Consider the following 22,553-nt stretch of genomic DNA (forward strand, 5'->3'; position numbering starts at 1 on the left):
AAAATAAGCTATCAAACAGATGGTGCAAACCGCAAAGCTGCCAAACACAAACCTTGGAACTGTTAATGGGTTGTTTTTTTGGTGGCCATTCTAAGACCGAATGAAAAGAGTATTAAAAAGAGTTCTTTTCTTCTGTCTGGTTTCCATTTAAAAAAGAAAATGTAGGAAATTCAATAAAACTCTTGGGTCAAATGTGTTTGATTAAATTGTCAGAGTGAACTTTTGTTACATAAATGTCAAGTTGATTTTTGCTATTTACCTGCAATTACATCACTTTGTGATGCTTTTACGTGACTGTAGGATAAAGGTTTTACACAGTGTGACAGATAAAACTGCGATCCTTTCAGCTGTGAAATAAGAGCGAAGCTGACTGCAGCAGACAGGAGGTGACAGGTGTGTGTTTGCCACTATATAAGAAAAAAATTCAATTAATTTCCCACAGAGAACGCTGCTGCCAAGGTGAGAGCATGAAGCGAGGAGGAAACCCAGGAAGGCATCAGTTGTTCTGCGTAGCCACACATTCAGCAATTAATGTCAGCTTAATGACGTTGCAGTCAGAACTCAGTAAAGATCTATATGCCCCCAGACTGTATAGGATTTCTTGCACTCCTTGGGGAGAAGAGATGAAAATTAATTTGAATTCCCTGAAATCACTGAATTTGCTTTTTATCAGCCTATAGACACATTACAGACACCCTAGGGAAAAGAGCATTAGGGGTATATTTTCTGCTTAACTATTTGCTGGCCCTCAGCAACAAGACGAGGCTCATTTATCTTGCTGTGGATCATTCCATTAACCCGCCAACATGTGTGTGTAGGTCTGCACTCACTGCCAAAGAAAAAGGGATGATTGAAAAAAGGAAGAGCTGAATTTGTGAAGCCATTTAATGCTGCCGGCCGCTTCTGAAGGGATTTCTTTTGTAAGAAAAGCTCTGAGACTCTGGCTCGTCACTGTTTTTATTATTTCAATATTGATTTTAATGCTGTTGCAATAATGCCTTTAATGCTTAAATAAATTTGATTTGAGGGTTGAGGAAGAAACTGAGAGAACCTAAATGGATGGGTGGGCGTAAATAAGCAGCTGATAACCTCTGATATACGCAGTCATATTTTTACATTAAAAGGTCTTCTTGGAATGTTCCCTCTGACATGTTACAGCTCTCTAAAGTGGCGACCAATGCCATATTCTCACATTTAATAAAAGCCAGATGATTCAATGAAAAATCAGAATCCTTCTATTTCCTCATCAGTTGACGTGTTGGTATAGATCTGTAGCTATAGGTTCTATAAGCAATTTCCATCAGTCGTCTAATCAGATTGCTCTCTCTCTCTCTCTCTCTCTCTCTCTCTCTCTCCCTGTTTTCAACCACATAAATACTACTGCAGGCTCTGTGTTCACATGTATCTAGCATCCAAAGGTTTTCCCACTGCAGTTGCCCACCAGCCCACCCCCCCACCCCCTTTCCGACCCCCACCTCATCCAAACTAGGGTCTCCTACTCCTTTTCTGTCAGTCACTTTCCCTCGTTCCCTTGAGGCGTCCCATTTCAGTGGTTTTAAGTCACAATGCTGTGGAGCAGCTGAATGGGTGGGGGGCATTTCACAGAGCAGTAGGTGGGAGTGGAGTCCAACCAAAGAGGGACTAGTGTTTAAAGAAAGGAAATTCTCTCTTTCACTGCCTCTCCCTGCTCTCTCCCTCTCTCTCTCTCTCCCTCTCTCTCTCTCTCTCTATCTCTCTCTCTCTCTCTCTCTCTCTCTCTCTCTTCTCTCTCTCTCTCTCTCCCTCTCCCAGTATCAGCTCTGTAGGTAGGCTCCAGTAAGCACTTAAGAGAAGAGAGACAGGAGAAGATGACAGAGCTGCCAGGACTGTGAAACACAGAACATTAGTTAGAGCTGCCTGATCGGGTGCGTTCTGACGCTGCTGCTGCATCTGCATCACTCTGCGGAGCGCTGGAATTCAGGTAAGACTTTCGTTGGAGGAAGATCTTTAAATAGATAAACAGCTTGTCAGAAACTTCAAACTGATGTGCTTTTCTTTTACTCTGCATAATACAAAGTGAAGATGAAGCAAGACTGTGCATGTTTTAATCTTGGTCAGTTTTTTGCTATGCAGACTTTAATGACACAATCTGCAATGCTGCATTCTTGATTGAATTCTTGATCATCATTATTGGTTTGTCAATTAGGCATCTACCAAAACTAATTGTGCCTGATGGTGCCGATTGTTGGAGTCTAACCTGCCAAGAAGGTTATAGTTGAGGTTAATAATAAAAAGATTGTTTCCACTCATCAAAGTAGCTTTTATAATTGGACATGGTGTTTAATGGCCATGCAGCTCACAGGCAGGCTTAGATCTGCATTTTACTGCATTCATCTGCTCAGCAATTAGGTTTTACTGCCAGATTTTTCTCTCTGCCTTAGTGTATGTAAGTAGATATATTTGTATGTGTGTGTGTGGTGTGTGTGTGTGTGTGTGTGTGTGTGTGTGTGTGTGGTGTGTGTGTGTGTGTGTGTGTGTGTGTGTGTGTGTGTGTGTGTGTGTGTGTGTGTAAATAAGCAGACATTGCTTTGTTTTGGCATTAATTGTATAGTAAATGCAGCATCAACGGGACTTCATGTGTTTATGTGATTCTGTCGTAATTACTGTAGGTGCATGCTATGGTTGCTAATGGAGTGTAGACTTGTGAGATCTATGAAACAGGCATTACTGTGCTTTATTGTAGATGCTGCTGGCTGGTTCAGCTCCTGTAGCTTTAAGATTCACTCAGATGGCTGAATGACAGGGTGCATCTCAGTCTCTGCCTCAGTGATCCTGAACTGATTCAGATACAGATTATATAGACACAGGTGATCTACATGAGGGAATACTGATGAGGGGGGGCTTAAGAAGTGTGGCAGTGAAGATGCAGTACTGACCAAAATGGACAAACAGAAACTGCAGAAAGCAAATTAACAGGGTTTCCGATAGTCTGTGAAAATATGTGTTTCTGCCTGATAAAGCTCAGGACAGGGAGATATGATCAGAGCAAACATCTTCTGTGCTGTTTCTTAGAAGGATGGATGTTCCTTTTTGATACACTTTTACGATACTATAGTTTTACATGAAAAGATCATAGTACTGAAAACTCATTGGCACATAACGTGTTGAAGTCACAACCATATATATATATATATATATATATATATTAAAACATGGTGCCCGATTGCACTTGTATTGCAGGTTTGGCATATAAATATTTCATGATACGTTGTCTATGCACATGAGTAACCAGTGACACTCGAGATAATGATGAGTGGGAAATGGGTCTTTGTTTGGGCAGCTGCTGGATCCCAGTGCTCCCAGAGCTCTGTAACAGGGTGACTGTCTTTAACCTCACTTAACTTCTCTGCCAGTGATGTAGAAATTACTAATATTTAGATTATTTAATATTTAGCCTCACTTTCATATTTTCGCATTGCTGAGTGAAACCAGCCCTGAAATGTTTTTTTTCAACATTTCTGTTGTCTTCTGGCAAATTAATCCATATATTATATTATATTTCAATCATTTTTACTTATTCACTATCACAGTTAATACCTAACATGTCACTGTCTTTATAAAACTTCCTTTCTTTATAAAAAAAAAAAAGAGAGAGAGTTCTTGTGAAAACCCCATGATCATTTTGGGCTGATTATATCTGATTTTAAGGGTAAAAAATGTTTTTAAGTAATTTTTTTAATATATGTTTTTCAATATAAGGTCCAAAACGTCACACAAATTAAGACAAATCAATGTCAGATTTAAAATATGCACCAATGACAGTCAAAACATGGTTGTCTTGTTTCCTTCTGTCGCTGTCACACAGTCAGATTAGTCATCAGCACATAACAAAGACCCCCTCAAAGAGTGTTAGCATTCCAGATGGTTTGTAATGTTCCTCAGATGCTAATGTGTGATGGGAAAGGAGAGGAAGTCTTGGAACTGTGGGATCTGTGATGCTTTTGTACTGCTCACTCCTCTATTGGAGAAGTCCAATAGATGAACACATGTGGTAGACACTTCATTCTGACACTTTGCTACCACTGGTGACCCCGCACATTAGAATACATGAACCAAAATGTTTTGTGAACAAGGTGGAAACCCTTTTCAGTGGGGCATACTATTTAAAGGCAAGAAAATGGCAAAAACTGGAAAGCCAATGAACAGGCAACCCTGGGGAATGGGGGTCATTAAGCTCAGACAAGAATCTGAATGGAAGGCACTCCCATTTTGGACACACAACACACTTCAGCCCTTAATCACAGACATGGATAAACAGATGTCCGGGTATCACAGCCAACATGCTTGTTTCATTGTTATTGGGGATGGGAAAAAGAAGCCTTTTCATCCCAATCAAGTAAATAATTCATTATATTGTTGCTGAATATGCAGACATTACATTGTCTGGACAACACAAGAGTAGAGAGCTTCTTCAGTGAAGCTCGTTGTTTTACTGTGTTAGACAGTAGAATCACGTTCTCTGACACATTTTCAGATGCACGTTCACATGTTTTCAATTACCTGCTGCAGATCAAATGCTAGCCAGCTTGAGATAACATACACAAGATGGAAGCTGTCAGCTACAGACAGGGATCATAAGAAGGTTCCCAGATGAGGATTTGATTTAAAGTAAATCCAGTTCAGTGTGAAGCGGATAGAATGAAAGAATACAGTTCAAATTGTTGGGATAAAACAGGTGACATTGATATTATGGCTGCTAATCCTCAATTCCCCATGCTGTTAATCTAATAAATAACAGGTCACCAGCATCCAGCCAAGAACAATGATAAGCTTCCAGCTTTTCTATCTAGACTTAGTGAAAATTGCAATGTGAAACAGAAGCACCGCATGGATGGAGCCATTAAGAATATTGATGGTCCTCGCTGGGAGCTGTGAGCCAAACCCCAATGCAGGAAAAGCAAAATTTAACCTTAACTGCTGTCAAATGACTGACCCAATGAGGACTCACCAAACACCCATTTAGTCTGAACCATCGTGTCAAAGCTGGAAATTGGTTTTTGGATGAAGAAGTAGTCATTTTTGCCATGATATCAATCAAAGATGTAGGGTCTGGACCAGCTTCCTGCTCAGTCTTGGCAGAAAACATCAAGTATTTGTGCCTGTAGCCGTTCTTACATCCTCAACCACCTTATCAGTCCTGCACACACTAACCCCCACCTTCCTTTCTCCTTCTGTCATCAGGCAGATATTCAAGGCTGGACTTTTCTGTGCCTGGGCACATTAGTAGTGCAGGGTTGAAGTGAAAATGGTCTATCAGATTATTATTTTTTTAATTCTGCCCACTAGAAGCTCAGTTGAATCTATGGTGCTGCAGGAAAAAAAGCTCACAGTTGTACTATTGCTGATTTTAAATGATAAATGATTCTCTTGTTAACTTTAACAGCACAGCATATTGTCTTTTATTGTGGTGAAGTGTCAGACGGAGCAGGCAGGTGCAGCCAACGCCACTTCAGCGGGATGCTGAAACATAATGATGCATCTCTGCTGTGCAGTTTAAACCAGCTCTGTTGTTCTATCCACAACATAGAGTCATTCAATTCACCTCTCTCACTGTGATTGTATGTTTTTCAGCTGTTTCGGGTTTGTCGTTCTCGGAGCTTCTCCCACTTTTCAATTTAGAAAAAAATGATAAACTGACAAAATAAACCATGACTCGTGGTCATTTCATACTTTTTGAAAGGCCTTCAGACAATAACGTTTTATTCATTCCTCATGTCGATGACCCAGATTTGGATTCTAAAGAGGCAGAGTTGACTTTTGTCTCGCTTGACCTGAAAATGCTTCATAAACAAAATCACACACATCCACGTCAGTTTAATATTTTATTTCTATTTCCTATTTAACATTTTCAGCAATGTTATTTGTTTAATATTTTCTTCTGGGACTGTATTTGTAGTTTCCTTCACCTAGTATTAATAGGTTTTGAACTGAATTGGGGCACACTGCATTTGTTTGTTGTAAATTAAAAACAGCATGTTTGCATCAATCTGTACTTAGTAAATCTTTAATTCGGTGTATGCTCACCCCACACAAACTGAATAGACCACCTTTGATTTTGGTGTATATCCATTTTATGTTGCAGGAGTTGTAGCAGTCCAAGTCTCATCAGTAATCAAGTTTCTCTGCAGTCAGACTGGCAGCCAGAGATCTGCTGAACTGAGACTATTGGAAGTTCAAATATATAAGGTTTCAGCTTATCTTTAATACTAACACATATACTATGGATAAACCTGCTCATTCTATGGTTTTTCTTTATTTCCATGACTAGTTACATTGTGGATTTTTGCTTAAGGCATCAAAACTATGAATGAACACAATTGGAATTTAGCAGTTATCAAAATCAATTAACCAATCAATCTTTATTTATACAACTTCGGTTAAAACAAAATTGTCTTTAGGCGCTTTACAGAAGCCCGGGGCCTGACCCCCCAACAAGTAATAGTGGCAAGGAAAAACTCCTCTTTAAAAGGAAGAAATCTTGAACAGGACCAGGCTCACGTAGGGGGACCCTCCTGCTGATGGCCGACTGGGTTGAGAGAGAGGAGAAGGGGGAGGACAGGTAGAGGAGAGAATAGGCCGAGATCATGTAAGTACATTAATTATAACAAGCTGCAGAGTAAAACAGGTTTGAAATTTAAATTCTTCAAAATAGCCTTCCTTTGCTTTGATGACTGCACAGTCTCGGCATTCTCTCAGCGAGGTTCATGAGGAGGTCACCTGAAATGATTTTTAGAAAGTTTTGCAGGAGTTCCCAGTGATGCTGAGGACTTGTTGGGCTTTTTGCCTTTACTCTGCAATTCATCTCATTGCAAACCAGCTCCAGTGGGTTTAGGGCAGGTGACTGTGGCGGCTTGTCCATCTGGCGCAGCAGCACTCCATCACTCTCCTTCGGCAAATAGCCCTGATACAGCCTGGAGGTGTGATTGGGGTCACTGCAATGTTGAAAAATAAATGATGGTCCAACTAAATGCAAACCAGTTGGGATGGCGTATCGCTGTGTATCTGGTAGCCATGCTGGTTCAGCGTGCTTTCAATTTTGAGTGAATCCCCAACAGTGACACAGACAAAGCACCCCACACACCCCCATGCACCAAACCTCCTCCTCTGTATCACGATGGGAACCATGTCTGTAGAGAATGTTGAGCGTTTCTCCTCCTGGAACCAAAGATTTCAAGTTAGGACTCAGATTTGTCCAATGTCCATCCTTTGTGTTTCGCGGCCCAAACAAATCTCTTCTACCTCTTGCTTTTCCTAATTAGTGGTTTCTGAGCAGCTCTTTGACCATAAAGGTAACAGCTGATTAGAGACACATACGTGACTAGAACTCAGCATGACATCAGTCTGAGCTCTTATCTGAGCTGCTGTTAACTTGCAATTTCTGAGGCTGCTGACTTGGATGAACGTATCCTCAGCAGCAAAGGTGACACTTGGGCTTCCTTTCCTGGAGCTGTGAGCCAGTTTCATCTTGCCATATATCAGTTGTCAAATAGGGCTGTCAACTGTGTGTCAACCTGACTTCTGCACAGCACAGTGGATTTTCCCAGCCCCATTAAGAAAGCTTCCATATACTTTGATTCATAGTTTTGATCTCTTCAGTATGTTTGTATAATGTAAAAAGGAGTAAAACAGAGAAAAATAAACATTGAATGAGGAGGCGTATCCAAACTTTTGACCGACAGATTTATTCCTAACGCGCTGATACACAACCCTCACACTGGTGCTGTAGCAGCAGATTAAATGCATGTCACATTCAACCACAACTGTTGAATAAAACAATTATACCGTCCAATGCCTCCTAGTAGCGATCCACAGTGTGAACATGACAGAGGAGTTAGCTCTGGGGTTTTCCTAACTACAACATCGCAGTGGGATGTGCCCAAACGATATGATCAACAAAAGAACAATCAACCACCGATAATGAAAAACAGCAAACACTGCTGCTGCTGCAGAGGACACTTCTCTCATCTATTTGTGAGTAAAGCTGAATCCGCCAGGATGGTGGATTCTCTCGCAGAGCCCGTTCAGCTCTCTCAGGGTCGCCTTACTCACAGGTCCAGATGGAGAGCAGCCAACCTTCAAAGTGAATAAGCCCGAACTAAAACCTTATCAGTGACTCAAAGCAATTTTTTGCCTATTTTGCTGATATAATCCTTAGATTGTCATGTGAGGGCACACTGCAGTAACTCTATTTGCGTGAGTGTGTGTGTGTGTGCGTGCATGCATGCGTGCGTGCGTGCGTGAGTGTGTGTGATGTCACCATGTGCTGATGTGCCAGGAGCAAATGCCTCTCCTCTTGTGCTCATTACCTGCTTGAATGCACACCTGAAAATGGTGAAAAAGATTCAATCTTGCGTTTCAGATCTGTGACCTTCCTGCCACATGACGTTTTTGTACTGCCGGCTCACATAACACAAGCTCTCTAAAGTAACACTGGACCATGAACAATTTTTCTGGAGTTGAATGAAACCAAACACCATTTTGAAATAAAGGAATTCAAATCAGCTCAAATGCAGTCAGAAAAAAAACTAAATGCTGCTGTTATCTATTCCAATTGTAGGTAGTATAACCTATAGAAATTGAAGGGTCTTGCTTTGCTGCCAAATCATTACATTATAAGATCAACTTCCATGGATATTCTATGCATCTGTGGATTATCCAGAGGAATCGAAGTACCGGTAGAGCTAAGACTAGCAGAGGCAGGAAAAGTTGGAAAGTGCCTCATGGGCAGATGTGGAATAGTGAGGAACAGGATTCTCTTAATTTAGAGTGTAGTTGTACTGGTATATCAGTTGAAGGGATTTCTGTTCAGATCTGGTCAGTTGACAACCCAGGATTTGTTTCTCAAGCTTTTTCTCCTCCTGGTCAGAGTCATGCTGCCCAGAACAGCACGTGTGGTAACTGTGTGACATTGTCTTGACAGTTTGATCCACTTTCAAAAGTGCAGTAACCAAATTCAATGAACGTGTCAAATTTCATCATCCCCTGCCCAGCTCAACCCAGTTCCCTGGACTGTCTTAGTGTGAAACCGCCCTAATTAACAGGTGAAAGAATTCAGTATACATACTCTATATACATTCAGTATATACAGTATACAGAGTCCAAGTACACCAGTAGTCATCTGTGGCCTTACCTTAGACTACAGAGTTAAAATACCAGGTGGGGATTGTTAGACTTTACTGCAGCCTGTCTGAACAGGTAGAAAAGGAAAAACTACAGATCATCAAAGTGACATTCACACACTGCTCCTGCAGTAACGACCACTTCTTCTACCTAAGGAATGAATTTCCAGATGGCATCTGGTCACTTATGTTGAAAACATGTGCTAAATGCAACACAGGCTGCAACCAGGTGGAAGAGATTTTCTTTGGTCATATTTAAACAATTTGAGCAAAAAGTAACAAAGATTAGAGATCCCGTAATGTGTGATTTTACATTTCAATGAGAGGCCAGACTGTAGAAGTTCCAGAATTCCATAAGAGCAAAGCTGGTTGAACATCTCATAGTTGATGAGGTCATCAGATAACATGTCAATAACATGACTGAGTAGAAACAACTCACAAGTTTTCAACTAAATGTTTCACTGTGGAAAAGTTATTTGAAGCTGTCTACAAACCTTCAAAACAATGCTAAAATTGTAAATGATATTTCTTTGAAACTGTTTCAGATTCAGCAGTTTTTACAATATGAATCTGTTGACTGAATCATTACATTCTGCCTGTATTTACAGTTAATATTATTCTATGGATCAGGGATGCCGGTTGACTGTGTTACAGCTGAAATGATAATATCCGAGCAGAGCTCGATGCACGTTAATGTGCCTCTCTGAAGATAATTTACCTTTCTGTCTGTACTGTCTTTAATGTAGGGCACCCACCCAAGGTTGACATCTGTATAGACGGCTCTGCACTTGGCTCTTCCTTCTATAGTAACTGCAGTGCCAACATGGGCATGAAAATTATCCTCTTAGCTTGTATATCCATGAGCCTGCTCTTTGAACTCTCCACTCCTGGCCTGGTCAGAAAAATAATCCGCCACCGTAGAGAAGCTCTGATGCCTAAAAAATCCCAGGAAAACATAACCCTGCCCCTTCCAGACCAGCCAGTGGTGTTTAACCACGTCTATAACATCAATGTCCCCTCGACCTCCCTCTGCTCTGTGGACCTTGATTTGCCAGGCGGGCCTGAGGTCAAACACGAGACACCACTGAAAGAAATACAGAACATGGAGCATATAGAGCACACTGAAGATGGCGACAACCAGATTGTGTTCACACATCGCATCACTATCCCGAAGCAGGCATGCAGCTGCAGAAACCAGCTGCTGGATCTTAAAACTATCCTGAATAGGCTTGAGATGCTGGAGTTGGAATTGTCAAGTCTGAGAGAGCAGTGTTCCAGTGGGGCTGGCTGCTGTGGAGCTCAGGTTACAGGTAATTTCCAACCTTCAGACTGGTTAAGAACCTTTAATAGCAGCTAGTTTGAAATGATCCTGAAAGCAGGCAGCTCTAAAGAATCAACCATTTTTGAAGCATTCTTTCCTCTTCTTTCTCCACAGGTGAAATTTCCACCAAACCTTACTGTAATGGCCATGGGAACTGGAGCACCGACACATGCAGCTGCATCTGTGAGCCTGGATGGAAAGGCCATAACTGCAGCGATCCCGAGTGCCCCGGTGACTGTCAGGACCAGGGCCGCTGCCTGAATGGCAGATGTGAATGCTTTGAGGGTTTTGGTGGTGAAGACTGCAGTAACGAGCTCTGCCTGCTGGACTGTGGTGATTATGGTCACTGTGTCAACGGTGTCTGCCTATGTGAGGAGGGCTTCAGCGGGGAGGACTGCAGCCAGACAAACTGCCTCAACAACTGCTTCGGCCGTGGAAGTTGTCATGAAGATGAATGCGTTTGTGATGAGCCATGGACTGGATATGACTGCTCTGAAATCATCTGTCCAAATGACTGTTACGATCGTGGCCGGTGCATTAATGGCACCTGTGAGTGTGATGAAGGCTACACTGGGGAAGACTGCGGTGATTTATCCTGTCCTAGTCATTGTAACAACCATGGCATGTGCTTGAATGGCCAGTGTGTGTGTCAGACTGGCTACATTGGAGAGGATTGCTCAAAGCGCTCCTGTCCAAAGAACTGCAACGAGAAAGGCCATTGTTTCAATGGAAAATGTATCTGTGATCCAGGACACGAAGGTGAAGACTGCTCCATCCTCTCATGCCCCGACAACTGCAATAGCAGGGGCGAGTGCATTAATGGAGAATGTGTGTGCGATGCTGGCTACCAGGGTGAAGACTGCAGTGTTCTCGCCTGTCCTAACAATTGTCTGGACCGCGGAAACTGTGTTAATGGACAGTGCATGTGTGACAAAGGCTACAGCGGGGAGGACTGCAATATTAAGACCTGTCCAAAGAATTGCATGGGACGGGGGGATTGCGTGGATGGCAAGTGTATGTGCTTTACTGGTTTTAAAGGCAAAGACTGTGGTGAGATGACCTGCCCCAGAGACTGTATGAACCAGGGGCACTGTGAGAATGGAAAATGTGCTTGCCATAATGGTTACACGGGCGAAGATTGCAGTCAGAAGACGTGTCCCAAAAACTGTCATAACAGAGGCTACTGCATTGATGGTGACTGTGTATGTTATGAAGGTTTCACTGGGACAGACTGCTCCATAATTGCTTGCCCAAGTGACTGCCTAAACCAGGGACACTGTAAAAATGGAGTATGCGTCTGTGACGAAGGATTCACAGGAGAGGACTGTTCAGCGGGTAGGCAGAGTTTGGTATAGGATAAAGTTCATGATATACTATACTCATACACGCACGCTTACATATATGTGATATCTAGCAATTTTTCCATGAATATGTGTATAAATAAATAGAATGGCTACTTTCTCTGAAATCTCCGCTATTTTGAAAGGCTTGTCAGATCAAAAGCTAATTTTTTATTCTTCCCATAGTCTCACCACCCAAGGACCTAACAGTAGTGGAGGTGTCACCGGAGGCCGTGGACCTCTCCTGGGAGAATGAGATGTGTGTTTCAGAGTACTTAATAAAGTATGCACCCACTGTTCCTGGAGGCCTGGAGCTGGACATGCAGGTACCTGGGGACCAGAAGAAGGCCACATTGCTAGAGCTTGAACCTGGAGTGGAATACCTGATCAGTGTCTATGCTTTGCTCAACAACAAGAAGAGTGTTCCTGTCAATGCTAGAGTAGCTTTGGGTGCGTCAAGGTCTTTCAGGATATCAGAAATCTAACTGTATAACTTTTAATGCACTCAGAATTTTAACCTGTGCATTTCAGATTTGCCAAAGCCTGACGGACTCAAGTTCAAGTCAGTGCGAGATACATCAGTGCAGGTAGAGTGGGACCCAATTGACTTTCCCTTCGATGGCTGGAACCTCATCTTTAGAAACATGGTAAATGCTGGTCGAAGATGTGATGGACATTCTCGGTTCTACTATATTGTCGCACCCGTTGTTGCAACACTGCGCTTTCTTCTCTTTGAAATACACTCAATCGCCCTTCCACCACAAGTGGATGCCATCACTATAGACACAGGAATTTCATTATATATAAGCGTATTATATGGAAAACATCTTCAAAGTTCAAAGTAAATGGACTGGATCTGCTGAAAGCCACACTGTGATAAAACACCACTAATTTCTTGTTAGAGCTTCCACACACATTGTCATTAAGGATTATCTGGTTTAAAGTTTGTTTTCTGTCATTCTACACAAGTGGTGACATGATGTCACAATGGTTTTTAAGGGTTATTTATCTGTGCTGGCAGAAAGAAGAGGATGGCGAAATTCTGAACTTTCTTAGCCATCCAGAGACCATGTTTGAGCAGTCGGGCTTGGGCCCTGGCCAAGAGTATGAGGTCAAGCTGGAGGTTGTTAAAAACAACAAACGCGGACCACCTGCCTCGAAGAATGTGATCACAAGTGAGTTTACGCTTTCATTGTGTCAGGAGCTTAAGCTGCCACCACTGAGACGCGTCTCATGTTTGCATCAGTGTACCACTGTAGGATTTTCTCAGGTCAAGACCTGTGAAATTATCATTGAATTTTAAACTGCACCCTGGATTCAACATTTGCCGGGTTCCCTCGTTGCCGACGATCGATGTTCTTACCAGTTCTGTCTCTAATCAGTTCACCATAATTACTGACATCTGTACTCACTTTAGGGAGGCCATTTATAGTAATTCTTACTCTATTAAATATAAAAACATTTTACAAAAATTGGAAGAGAGACCAATTGTGTTCTCAATTTAACCTGTTGAAAAAAATTAAATAAAAGCATCTTGTGTGGAATTTCATCAATGTAAAACTTGTCTAAGCAAACAAGTATAAAGCTCATATGTTATGTCTTTCAGGTAAATTAAAGGCGGTTGTTATTCTTATATAAATTGCGTTGTCTGTGATACTTCATGGCCGAACATAAAGATATTTATAATACCTTCATGGATTCTGCATTTTGGTATCCAGAGCAGTAAATAATAAATGTCTTCATCCACTGATTGATATCTGTGGCCTTTTTACACTGCAAAAATGGTGCCTGCTGGCCATTAATTATCTGCAGCATGACCGCAGATGTATGAATCTGCAGTAGCAGCCTGACATTAGACGTGTCCTAAAGGGACAACTGCATTCATAAAATTCAATTACAAAAAATGGCGGTCCTCCATCTCCAGCAAATTGTCACATCACAATTAACAACCACCAGTGATTGTAATAAAATGTTTAATCATCTGTTCACAGAATATGTCGTTTTACTTATAAAGATCATTTTTAAAGATCAGCTTTTCTGTGTCACCCTTTGTTCCTCCAGTGATCGATTCCCCAAACCATGTAGACATCCGTGACGTGACAGACACCACGGCACTGGTGACCTGGATGCCGCCTGTTGCAGAGGTTGAGGAGGTCAGTATTTCTTATGGACCCAGCTCCAACCCCGCAGACCGCAACATGGTGGAGCTGTCATCCACTGAAACCCAGTACCACCTGGGAGGCCTCCACCCTGACACCCAGTATGAAGTTTCTCTGACAGCCCACAAGGGAGAGTGGAGCAGTAATCCCGTCCATGAGTCTTTTCTGACAGGTTAAAGTAAAATCTTGAATAACATGATAAAGTGTCAGTGTGATCAATTCAAATGTGTTAGCTGACCTTTATATAAACATGTTTCCATGTTATAGAGCTGGATGCTCCAAAGCACTTGAAGACAGCTGAAATAACAGATGAGAGCATCACTCTTGAGTGGGAAAACAGTCGAGCTCAGGTTGACAACTACCGCATCAAGTATGGACCTTTGTCTGGAGGAGAGCACAGGGAACTACTCTTTACCCCAGGAGCCAAAGACTACACCCATGCCAAAATCACTGGTACACACACACACACACACACACACACACACACACACACATATACATGCACACGCACGTGCATGCATGTGCATGTGGATGGTTATGCTAAAAAGTCTTTAAATATATTTTGTACTGTTCTGTGACCGGGGGGTCTATGGAGATAAGAAACTCTTACATCAGTGTCAGTTAATCTATGTTAATCTCATTTTTATCTATTTAAAGAAGAAATCTGGGTAGAGTGTAGACTGTTCTTTGCATGTTTGTCAAAGTGCCTCATGCCACAAATATGCCACAAACACAGGATATCACTGATTAATCAGTGATTAAAAGCTAATATAAATGAGGGAATAAAAACAATGGCTCAAGATCATCAGTCTAGGACCAAGAACAGTAAGAGGTCACAAAGAGGAGCCATGACAACATATAAACATCTGAGGTCCTTCCTATTCTTTAGTGCTATTGGTCCTGAATCCACCACCAAAAGAACCCTGGATACCAATGTCTGTTTTAAATAATAAACAGACTGAAGGAAGACCCTTCTGTGAATCAGATACGAACAGAATATGGGTCAGACGGCAAGATAACTTTACATTTATTCTACCAAAGGACAAAAACAAGAATGAAGCTGCTCCTCAGCACCAGCCGGGTCAAAGTCTGGGTTATAGTTTAATATAAAATCAGAAGAAAATGAGGAGATTGTGTTACGAGACACCATCATTTCAGCCTTTTGATACCTCCCTGGCTACCACAGTTTCCAGTGGTTTCCAGTTTCAGCTATAAAATGCGCTTTTACAGCTTAATTATGACACACTCAAGGTGAAGTGAGCTATAGCTACATTGTCCTTGAGATCTTGTGTTCATGGAAGCTAACCTCAACATTTTCCCACATGCTTCTTATCTGTAATTGCCTCCACGCATGTGGTTTTATGGATAAAGCATTTACAGAGTATAAAGCGTGATTTCATGCTGCAGGACTCCCATGAGTTAAAGAAGACATTAATGTCTTAAATATAGCTAGCAAAAGGTTCAGTAGCCTGCTGTATCATGGCAAGTGTTTTGCTTCTCTCACATGGACCACTATAGACCCATTATTGTAAATGCAACACTTATATTCCAGAGTGAGCTCAGACATCCCATGAAATCTAATTAGGCTGAAATCTTTTGTGCAATCAACTTGTGTGAGAGCATTTCTGTGCTTGCCTTGGATTTAGGGACCGAGCTAAGCAGCTGTCTACTTGACTGCTGAGCCCTCCCATCATTCATTTAGTGACACCTCACTGCATTTCTACAAACAAAGCATGACAAAGTGTTGCACCAGGTTTTTATTTTGGCATATTTTATAGGCCTGAGAGCCGGCACAGAGTATGGGATGGGTGTAACAGCAGTGAAAGATGAGCGGGAGAGTTTGCCAACAACCACCAATGCAGTGACGGGTAAGGGGAACGGCACAGTTTCTATACACCATGATGACACAATAACTGTAACATTTTCGGTTGTCTGCTACCTAAGATAAGGAAAAAACAGTAAATGAGTAAAAAAAAAAAAAGGATGTATTGATTTCTAACTTTCAAGTTATTCTTGAAGATAGTTGGAGAATTTTATATGTTTAATGGAACATTTTTTAAAGACTTACAGCAGAGACCTACATAAATTACAGGACTTTAATGTGGGTCTTTGTGACCTGCTCTTTTTTAACAGCAGCTCACAAGCCATGAAAAACCAAGTAAAACAGCAGCTGGCAGACAGATGCACAGCAGGAGGTGCCTGAAGGTTTCACTGTAAAAGTTTAGGATTCCTGATAGATGTGTGGAATACCCTTTTTAACATTTTAAAAGATATCTGTGGTAACAAACAATAATTTTCCAAAAACCTTGGTGACAATATCTCATCATCAACATCTCCATTGTTCAAACACAGTTGACACCGTCAGTTTGCACTTTTTTTTAATTAAGTAATTTTAAAACCATGTCAATACTTTTCCAACATCCCTTCTCCACCTCTTTAATTAGCACTGGATTCTCCAAAGGACCTAATTGTTACCAAGGTGACAGAGACCACCATGTTGCTGGAATGGAGACACCCCCAGGCTAAACTGGACTCTTACAGGCTGGTTTATGTATCTGCCGATGGCCACAGAAGTGAGGAGGTACTGCCGGGTGATTTAAAGTCATACAGCCTGATGGAGCTCACCCCTGGCATGCTTTACACCATCAGCATCAACACTGAGAGGGGCAGCAGGACCAGTGCACCCATAACCATCTCAGCATTCACAGGTTAGTACTGCTCTGTTAAACACCAAAGACATTTCATCATTTGTTAGTTTTGGCCTTCGTTGATATCGCTGCTAAAATTCTGACTTTCACCAAAGGCTTTTGTAAAAAAAAGAATAACTGTCAGAGTTTTGATGAATGCATCATATACAATATGTGTTTGTCCTTCACCAATGTCGTTCTTAACATAAAGCACTTTGGGCAAGAGCCCACATCCAAAGTTCAACTTGTGTATGTTTAGGAACATGATTTTGAACCAGGAAGAATTTTGAACATTGATTTATTTTTCAAATCCACATTTTATTAGAGTTTGATTATTTAGGTATGAATTCACAGAGCCCTAAAAAACATCCAATGGCTTTTATTGGTCTCTGTTTGGCTCAATAAAATATATATAGCTTTGCCTGATTTAAAACCATGCAATGCATCAAAAGAAATAGTTGCATTATTTAATACTGAAAAAATAGAATCCTGTCTGTTTAGTTAATGTATCATTTTCTTATTTCCTAATTGGAGATACCAGGTTCACTAATGTGTTAAATTGATATTCAGCAGCTCTTTTCACAGTAGTTTCCAGCTTCAGGACAAGAGATGGCCACATTAGAGCCTTTTAGAAATAGTGTGACACGTTTACCTTATTATACATTTTCCTTGAGCCTGTGAGAAATCATGAGGAATAACCATGTGAGCTGCTCTTCACTGCATTACTCTGGAAACAGTATAATGTGAACTTTCTCGCTATAATTGCCTCTCTAGCTGCCTGTAGGCTCAGTGGACTGCAGATACAGGAAGAGGGTTCAGATAATTAACACAAGATATTAAAGGGCGAGAAGTTTCTCCACATGATTTAATGAAGAGAAAAGTGCTCACAGACACAAATAATGAACTGGTTTGTCATTATTTTGCACTAAAATAAATGTAATTTAAATCGAAGAGCATTGTTTCATGCAGAAAACAATCACTTTTTTTAGTTATTTATTTACTTCAGGAGCAAAAAGACATCATCAACATACAAAGAGTAGATGGCTGTTATCAGCTCTTTTTATGATGATGTTGTATGACAGGGCTGATTTTACTGCAGATTCTAACTGGAGACATTTGACTCCCCTGAAAGTGTCAACCGGCAAATCAAATTCCTCTCAGATTCCCCCAAAACTTTAGTGTGTCAGATTGGATTGAAAAAGAGTCAATTTTAGTATTTCAAATCCTGGTCCTTGTCAATCAATTATCAGCCAATCAACAGTCTAGGAACTAAAAGGAATGTGTTCTTTTTATTGGTTCTCTATCACTCCTGTAACCCTCCTTTGATGTCCTATCATAACCCAGAGGAGGAGAAGCCAGTTGTGACCCATTTCACCATCAGTGATGTGTCCTGGGACAGCTTTCATTTGTCCTGGTCTACCAAGGACGGGGCCTTCCAGGCCTTCCTGATCAAGGTCACGGATGCAGAAACGAGTTCTGATGTCCAGAACCATACCCTGCCTGCTGCTGCTCAAAGTCTCGCCATCTCTGATCTCTCTGCTACTACCTGGTACAGAGTCAATCTGTATGGGTTGTACAGGGGGGCTCTCTTAGCTCCAGTCTATGCTGACACTATCACAGGTATCAACATCACATCATATTCTCATTTTGGCTGTCTTCCTTCTTCATTTGCTGAACGAAGCAAATTCTTTTTTGAATCTCTCACTGTATCTAATCAGTACACTCTTATAAAGTTTAGTAAAAAAAAAAATCATCAGGTCAGCAATAGGATCTCATTTAGTCATGCATCTTCAGCAAATATATGACAGAATGAGAACCTATACTTGAAAAAGTTGGTGTCTGTCACCATCCAAAAGGCTGAAGAGCAATTTGATCCATCAGAATTTTAATGATTGGGATCAGTCGAGTATAAGAAAGATGAGAGGACTGGCAGAGGAAATAAAAAGCAACAAAGCATTGTTTCCCCATTTTTGTGAGGACTCTCTTCAGTATGCAGCCCCAGTTCTCCCAGTATGGGCTGATTTCCATTCTTATGCTGCGACTGGCCCTGGGTTTGGGCACTGCTTTGCCAGGGGTTTCTAGGGCCATGCATAATATGGCATGAGCTCAATTTTGGCCCACTGTCTGCATGCTAATGACTGCAGAAACCAGTTCAACATTTTTCATTTGAATCACTTAATCCAAAAGAACCCAAAACCCAAACAACTTCTGAATACAAGTGTCAACTAATTTAACTATATTATGCATGGTGGTCAGTGAAGGAGAGGTTTGTGGTCTAAGTCTTCTTTAGAAACCAGCCAGGTCTTTGATCAAAGTCAGTGGAAGATTTGATTAATTGTGCAGTTATTTCATTTTTTAGTAGGTGAGCTAGTGCCTCCAATAATGCGCTCTCCTGTTTGTTTAAATTGGTTCTGCAAGTCTCAGTAGAGGGACATGGTGAGGGGAAGGAAGTAGGGGTGGGGAAATCAAAAGTGGGTCACCAAGTGGCAGCTGATGGATGTGGCTCAGTTGAAAGTGCTCTGTGGTTAATATAAAATGACAGCTTATAGTGATTTTGCTGCTTGAATACTCATTAATACCATTTCTTATCAGGAAAAACACTGCGGTCTAAGACAGACGGTGGTTCACGAACCCCTGAAACTCCACTCGCCACATCGTTTTAATGAGCGGCAGGGATGAGCTTTATTGAATCTTTCCTTAGCCTCTCGTACCAGCCACCATTAAAACTCTGTTCCATGTACTGGTAGTTTTATCTTCTCATACCAAAGGTTTTTTTCATTACTAATTGGTCTCAGCAGAACCCCATAAGAAAGAAGCTGTCCAGTCTGGACTCTATGGCTTTTTTCTTTCTGCTAAAAATGACCACACAACAATCTCAATTACATCTGAATGTTTGACAGAACCTTTGCATTTGAAAGCCACTCTGGGGTCAAAAAGTAGAAGGAAAAGAAAAATAGAATGAGAAAATATTAAATCCTTATATTTGTCCCAATAGCTTAGATTTCATTTCTACTGATTTCACTCTACAGATTCAAACTCTTTGTTTTCTGCTTCTATATTTCCATATAAATGTTTGCGTTTGCACAGAAATCCAAAGCAGTCTTCTGGCAGAAGAGACAACTAAACTTTCCCCTGTCATCCAGAGGCTGAACCAGAGATCCAGGCCCTCCTGGTCTCTGAAGTCACCCCTGAGAGTTTTCGGCTGACGTGGATGGCTGAGGAGGATGCTTTGGACACCTTTGTGATAATGGTCAGCCCAGCTGATGACCCAGGTCATCCAAAAGAGCTTGTGCTGGGAAGTGAGAAGCGAAGCGTAGCCATTGCAAACCTTACAGAGGATACAGAGTACAGAATCGAAATGTTCGGCCTCAGTTTTGGAAGAAGCACCAAATCTGTGCAGGAAAGTGTCAGAACAGGTAAAGTGTGCAGAGAGAGTGAGAGTGCATCTGGGTCTTTACTGTTTCCTGTTCTTTAAATCTTTAGCCTATAACACAGTGGTGTCAAACTCAAATACCCAGTGGGCCCAAATTCAAAACTGGGAAAGTCACAGGCCAACATTGATATTTATTGAAAAAAATCTTCCTCCAGCTATAACAGGAAACCTTTTGATATGGACCAAATGGACCAAACTAGTTTTGCTCAACAACTGAACATGGAACAAGCAAAGCTTAACACAATACAATATATAATTTATTATTGCACACATGCAAAATCAAAATTCAAATAAAAATAACACATCACTGGCATTCATTTCTTCTGTTTTAAATTTCAACAGCAATCTTTTTCAGTTGTAAGTTAATGTAATGTAAATGTAATGCCTTTTCATCTCTTCTACTTTCTGGCGCCTTTGAGTCATTTCCAGGTGTTTGTGCATGTCTTGGTGTTGCATTTTATAGTGTCATCTGTTGTTGTTCTCCTTGTAATGCACATTGGCTCCACATGCAAGGCAGACAGGTCTGTCTTTTACATATCTAAATAGATATTCTGCCTCTTACCTGTTCAGAAAGGTCCTATTTTCTGCCTTTCCTTTAATCATCACCTTATATGCTAATGCTAATTCAACGTCGCTATGACTACTTCCTCTCTCTTGGTGGTTGGCAAGCCACAAATTGCTGCATTACCACCACCAGCTGATGTGGAGTCTGTATTTTCACACCAAAACACCAGCAGACTATTTGTAGTATAAGCACATGCGCTTTAAGCGGTAATACCGGTGGGCCAGCTCTAATAGTCAATTGGTATGGCTTCGCGGTCCAAATATAATTACATTGCAGGCCAAATTTGGCTCACGGGCCAGAGTTTGGCACCTATGCTATAACACATGTCATAACACACAGTATGATCCACTAAGCAGATAATAAACACAACTATTAGTGTGTTTAAAAAAAATCAAATCAGACTCTTGTTTACACATTTAAGGGCCTATTTATCCGTAATGTTAATATAGTTGCTGAGGGCTTGCACTTTGGCCAACCGACTGTAAATGTCTGGACATGCTGAGGAGACAATGGATGGTCCCCTGGGTGATTGGCTCCTCCCAGACCTGGATTAGAATATCGTGAATCTCCTGACACTCCCAGAGGTGCCTGATCGGATTCAGGAATGGGGGATTGGGCAGCCAATCGATAGCATTACTGCCTTCATCCTCCATTAATGGCTGATGACATGAACCTGGTCATTGTCAGTCACCCCTGTCACATCTGTCACATGCACACAATGTGAACCCGCTCTCATCCCAGCAGAGCACCACACACAGTGGTGAGTCTGGTTTTCTTCAGCGAACACCAATGAGGTTGCATAAAGCCACACAATTGGACTTTTGAGCCCTCATGCCATGTAGAACCATGCACACAACCTGTGTGACGCCTTTAGAGCTCTAACAGCGCTTCTCGTGTTCCTATTGATATAAAGGAGCAGACAGGAGTCCTGCTGCTGGGTTCTTACCCTGCTATGGTCCATGTACAGCAGAACTCTACCCTGGTACCTCCTGTACATTTATGACACTGTGTTGGGAGACACAGAGAACCTTCTGCCCTGCAGGAGCTGCAGCTTCTGATCAGGTTTTGTGGGTTGCAGAAACCTCATGCTACCACCAGTGAGGAGGTTTCTGGGGGTGTGTGAATGCCAAACTAAACAAGAATCAGCAGAAAAGATCATAAAAGGATGAGGAGATGGAACTGGCCTGGTTCTATTCCTTAATGTGGGTTTTGCCTTCTGTACAACAGCAGAGTAGCCTAATTTACAATCATTCTGATTCCTGGACAGTTTAATATTTATTTCTTTGTATAATGACTAAACGACAGCCATGTGAAGATATATGATTCTTTTGTACAGGAAATTAAGTAAAGAAAATTAAAGAAAATAAATGAATACAATATTAAACAAAGTGAACAAAATATTACACACACAAACACACACACGCATGCACGCACAGTTGCAGCCATCAATCCAGTTTTCATGGGATCAGCCACATGGTGAGTCCATGTCTGAGTCTCTTCAGAACCATTCAAACAGCTCAAGTTTGAACTGAATAAAAAAATCGGTCTTCTGTTATGCTGATAAAAACCCATTATCTTTCCTCTTTATTTCCCAAACTCAGCATAAATCTAAGGAAATTTGTCTGGTACTGTCAAAAAAAACTCTGGATAAAGACCCTTAAACCTCCTGTTTAGTTTCTCTTGTTGAAGTGCGGGGGGATGGATGTGTATCTGTGTGTCCTTTGTCTGTCTGCTTTGCTCTTGAGATGCTCGGCACGTTTTCTGCTGGTGTCGCAGTGGCGGGGTGGTGCTGTCATTCAAACCTCTGAGGCTTGTTGTTAGCTGGGAGAGTTTGTCCAGCAGCAGATCCCCAGCCTGCCTTTGTCCCCAGTCTCACTCACTCGTCTCTCT

General features: G+C 41.5%; 1 protein-coding gene across 3 annotated transcripts in view; it reads left to right on the forward strand.

Moving 5' to 3' along the window:
- Positions 1-1,803: 1,803 nt before the first annotated feature.
- The window catches only part of tncb (tenascin Cb), a 27,535-nt gene continuing 6,785 nt past the window's right edge, over positions 1,804-22,553 (forward strand). Inside the window, exons 1-12 of one of the 3 annotated variants that reach the window (XM_057033323.1) lie at positions 1,804-1,960; positions 9,905-10,468; positions 10,594-11,814; positions 12,006-12,269; positions 12,351-12,466; positions 12,841-12,994; positions 13,881-14,150; positions 14,246-14,431; positions 15,757-15,846; positions 16,423-16,686; positions 18,010-18,285; positions 19,809-20,081. In XM_057033323.1, the coding sequence (XP_056889303.1) occupies positions 9,982-10,468; positions 10,594-11,814; positions 12,006-12,269; positions 12,351-12,466; positions 12,841-12,994; positions 13,881-14,150; positions 14,246-14,431; positions 15,757-15,846; positions 16,423-16,686; positions 18,010-18,285; positions 19,809-20,081 (3,601 nt within the window). In that variant the 5' untranslated portion in view covers positions 1,804-1,960; positions 9,905-9,981. The remainder of the gene's footprint in view (positions 1,961-9,904; positions 10,469-10,593; positions 11,815-12,005; positions 12,270-12,350; positions 12,467-12,840; positions 12,995-13,880; positions 14,151-14,245; positions 14,432-15,756; positions 15,847-16,422; positions 16,687-18,009; positions 18,286-19,808; positions 20,082-22,553) is intronic. The other 2 variants (XM_057033324.1, XM_057033325.1) reach the window with 2 other exon arrangements.

Source organism: Takifugu flavidus, chromosome 5 (assembly GCF_003711565.1).
Source record: "Takifugu flavidus isolate HTHZ2018 chromosome 5, ASM371156v2, whole genome shotgun sequence".
Classification (NCBI taxonomy): Eukaryota; Metazoa; Chordata; class Actinopteri; order Tetraodontiformes; family Tetraodontidae; genus Takifugu; species Takifugu flavidus.